This window comes from Trichinella spiralis, assembly GCF_000181795.1.
Source record: "Trichinella spiralis strain ISS 195 chromosome Unknown Scfld1557, whole genome shotgun sequence".
Classification (NCBI taxonomy): Eukaryota; Metazoa; Nematoda; class Enoplea; order Trichinellida; family Trichinellidae; genus Trichinella; species Trichinella spiralis.
Window position 1 is genome coordinate 1,199,371 of NW_003528496.1, and position 3,389 is coordinate 1,202,759.

Genomic DNA, 3,389 nt, shown 5'->3' on the forward strand with positions numbered 1-3,389 from the left:
ACAGATTATATGTTTGAAAACTGATAAAAAAATAATTTTCAAATATTGGAATAACAATTATAAATAAATAATAATAGGGTTACTCTGTGCTCAAGTTCAAAATCGGTTGTTGCAAATTTATTCAATTAAACAAATATTACTGTATTCATTTCGGATAAACTAAACAGAGAAAACAACAAGAATTAATGATGAATTATATATCAAGGAAAAAAAACTAAACAAATAATATTTTGTTGATTCAAAGGGCATTTATTTGTATAAATATATTTCAACTGAGGTAATCATTGGAACACGCGCCTTTCGAAATTTTTGCAAAATAATAAATACATAAGAAAAGCAACAGATTATACATTTTTGCCATGTTAAATACATAATTATCATACATACATACATGAATGCAATCTTCTCTCACCTGATTGAATAAAAGTGCAGCGGAAGTGAAATTCAAATGTCAAACTCGGTTATCAAGAAATCTGATAATTTGTTCAAATTGTTTGTAAAAACAGGTTTAAATTTTTAAGAGTCTAAAAAAACAACAACAAAAATAATGAAGACAATTATTTATTTGGTGGGAGAAGTTGACTGTGCACAAAGCACGTTTGAGAAAAGTAGGTGGTTTTCACGTCTGTCTGTAATCATTGGATGGATTGGATGGGCTAATTTTTAAATTTTTGCTGATTCATCAAATTTCAAATAAACAACAACAAACTGTTTATATCAACAGATTACACGAAAAAATGAATTAAAAAGAAAATTTTCAGAGCAGTATTTGATTAAAAAAATCAGAAATACAAATTTGCCCTGCTAATCCAATTATTATACGTTTCGGTTGAAAAAGTTCAACTGGTTAAAAAGTAACAAAATCATTGCACAGTGCAACAAATCAATCAAATTAAATTAACCCTATAAATTATTACAGAAAAGCACGTCTACACACAGACACAGACACAGACACAGACAGACACGGATATTTACACTGATCTTACATTCATCACTTTACTTACACAAACTTATTCCGCATACAAATTTCAACAAACAGCTCGATTATTCATTAATTTTTTTTCAAAAGTATAAAAAAATAGAAACGCATCATAGACAGGGTGCTAATATGTCTGCAGATATCGTTCATGTAGAAGAAATCACAAACGCTGATAATTATCCAACAGAGAGTGATGCATTAGAGAAAAAAAAAGATGATGATGATGATGATGATGATGAAGAAATTAAATCAATAATAAATGATGCATTTGTTTAATATGTGAAATGATGAAATTTATAAAAACGTTGAAAGCCAATCAAACAAACCAAGTAGTTGCAGTGTAAAAATTAAACAAATACAAAATGAAATACAAATTTTATGTTTAATATGCAATGTTGTTGTTGTTTTTGAATCAAAATATATTCATTTTTTTTCAACCCATTAATATTTGGAAACATTGTTACAAATGAAAAATAAATCCAATAATCCTACTTTCTTATTTTTTTATTGTTTGCTATTGATTCGATAAAAGAGAGCATCACAAGAAAATATGAACTGATGAACAATTTAACATTTCAATTCTACTTGTAAAAAAGTGCAGAATCAAAGAGGAACGGGAATGTGGGGAAGAAGGAAATACAGGGGAAAAGAGGGGGAGGGGGATAAAATAAAATTCCATACTATCTCAACCTGAACTAACCAACATAACTATTAACCTTCATCTCACAATTCTCAATGGGCCACATTTATGATAAGAATAAAAAAAAGAGAAAAAATAATGGGAAAACAATATTTATTTATTTTCAGGGCAAGGGGATTCTTCAACAGAAGAGGAAAGTAATTTTTTTTATTTCAAATAACAAAACTGCTGCCGCCGTATTTAAAAAAATTCTAAAAAAAGTAACAATAATTAATGATTCCATTAAATAAATGCTGCGACTCAGACGGTGAAGGATTAAGCATAATTAGTCGAGATGAAAGAGTCAATAAATTTCTTCCAAACCACCATATCATACAGTCAATATCAGTCAAACGATCGAATAAAAAACAAAAATGAAAAAAACAAAAATAAAAAAACTGCTTCGTAACAACAAAAACAGCAAGTTGTTTTCATTTCAAATGATATTCTAATTTTATGAACCAATTTTTCTCAACTGCTATCAGCCGTGAATAGAAAAAAAAATTTTTTTTTTTCAACGGATTAAAATATGAACAATTTTCCAAACAACTGTTCGTCGTCATCATCATCATCAATCTTTGTAAGTGTTAATAACATCAAAATTTCTACACCATCGTACGCGTACACGCATGTCGCGTTATATGAAAATAAAAAAAAATTATATTTCAAAATCAATCGAAATATGAATTTGAAAACTGTTTCCACAAATTTCACGAACTCAGATCCAATGATAAATAAAATTTCTATAATAAATAAATAAATAAACAGTCTATACCGCAGAACACAGTTCTCCAAGTTAACAACGTCAGCGTGTCAAATACAATACAAAGATGTGGATGACATTTTGAAAGAAAGAAGATGGCGCTGGGTTGATTGTGTACGCGAATATGGAATTGGAAAGAAAATTCACCGGGGAACGGAAACCGGCAGAATCAATTGAATTACATTTGCCAAAAGAGGCAACACTTTTCAATTCGTCTGTTGCCAAATCGAAACCGAACGCCCAAAACGACCAAAACCCTTCGATTCCCCAAACGGACAAGCAAAAGTACAGCTTGAGCATATTTATCCAACCAACCGAACAAACAAACAAACAAACAAACAAACAATCTGTTACAATTAATAATAATAATAATAACAACAATCTTTCTTGTACAACAATATGATTTTCCAAAATCCTGCCATCATTTGCAACAGAAGCTACATGTGATTGCTAATATCATCCTTGCTTTCTTCTTCAATCATCTATCTATCTTTATGCCTTTTATTTTATTTATCTATTCACTTATTCTCCTTAGCCTCATTCTTCACTCATATTTTATTTTTGAACTCAAATGCACATACAAATCCATCCATACATACATACATACATGAGTATAACTTGTGAACAAATCTTCAATCATTCTCAATTCTCTCATCGGCAATGAGCATTAATAATCATAATCATAAGCAGAGTATTGAATTACTTTTTAAATAAAATGTAAAAATCAGTCAAGAAAATAAAATGCATTATATCGATAGCATTCGTAGAAAAACGGGATTATTCCATCCATCATCGTTAAAGAGAGTCAGTCAATCAATTTTCCACTACTTTCTTCTTTCACATTGAACCAAAACAACACATTATCGTATTAACAAAGCTCAATTGAGTTGAAATGAAAAATAGATCATCAATTTTCATAAATGAAAAACATAAATAATGACCATAGTTCTTCTCTGCTACTAATTAAA

At 29.2% G+C, this 3,389-nt stretch overlaps 1 protein-coding gene across 1 annotated transcript; it reads left to right on the forward strand.

The window, feature by feature from the left end:
- Positions 1 to 448: 448 nt before the first annotated feature.
- On the forward strand, positions 449 to 1,255 carry Tsp_04834 (conserved hypothetical protein). The gene is given in 3 exon segments (XM_003369371.1): positions 449 to 506; positions 522 to 631; positions 1,070 to 1,255. The coding sequence occupies 3 exon segments, from the start codon at positions 449 to 451 to the stop codon at positions 1,253 to 1,255; spliced, it is 354 nt and encodes a 117-aa protein (XP_003369419.1).
- The last annotated feature ends 2,134 nt before the right edge of the window (positions 1,256 to 3,389 follow it).

Excerpts from the sequence above, each read along its gene's own strand:
- Tsp_04834 (XM_003369371.1), top strand. The coding sequence starts at position 449 with ATGTCAAACTCGGTTATCAAGAAATCTGATAATTTGTTCAAATTGTTT. Across the intron at positions 632-1,069 it reads GGTGGTTTTCACGTCTGTCT|TATAAAAAAATAGAAACGCA; the intron begins GTAATCATTGGA and ends TTTTTTCAAAAG.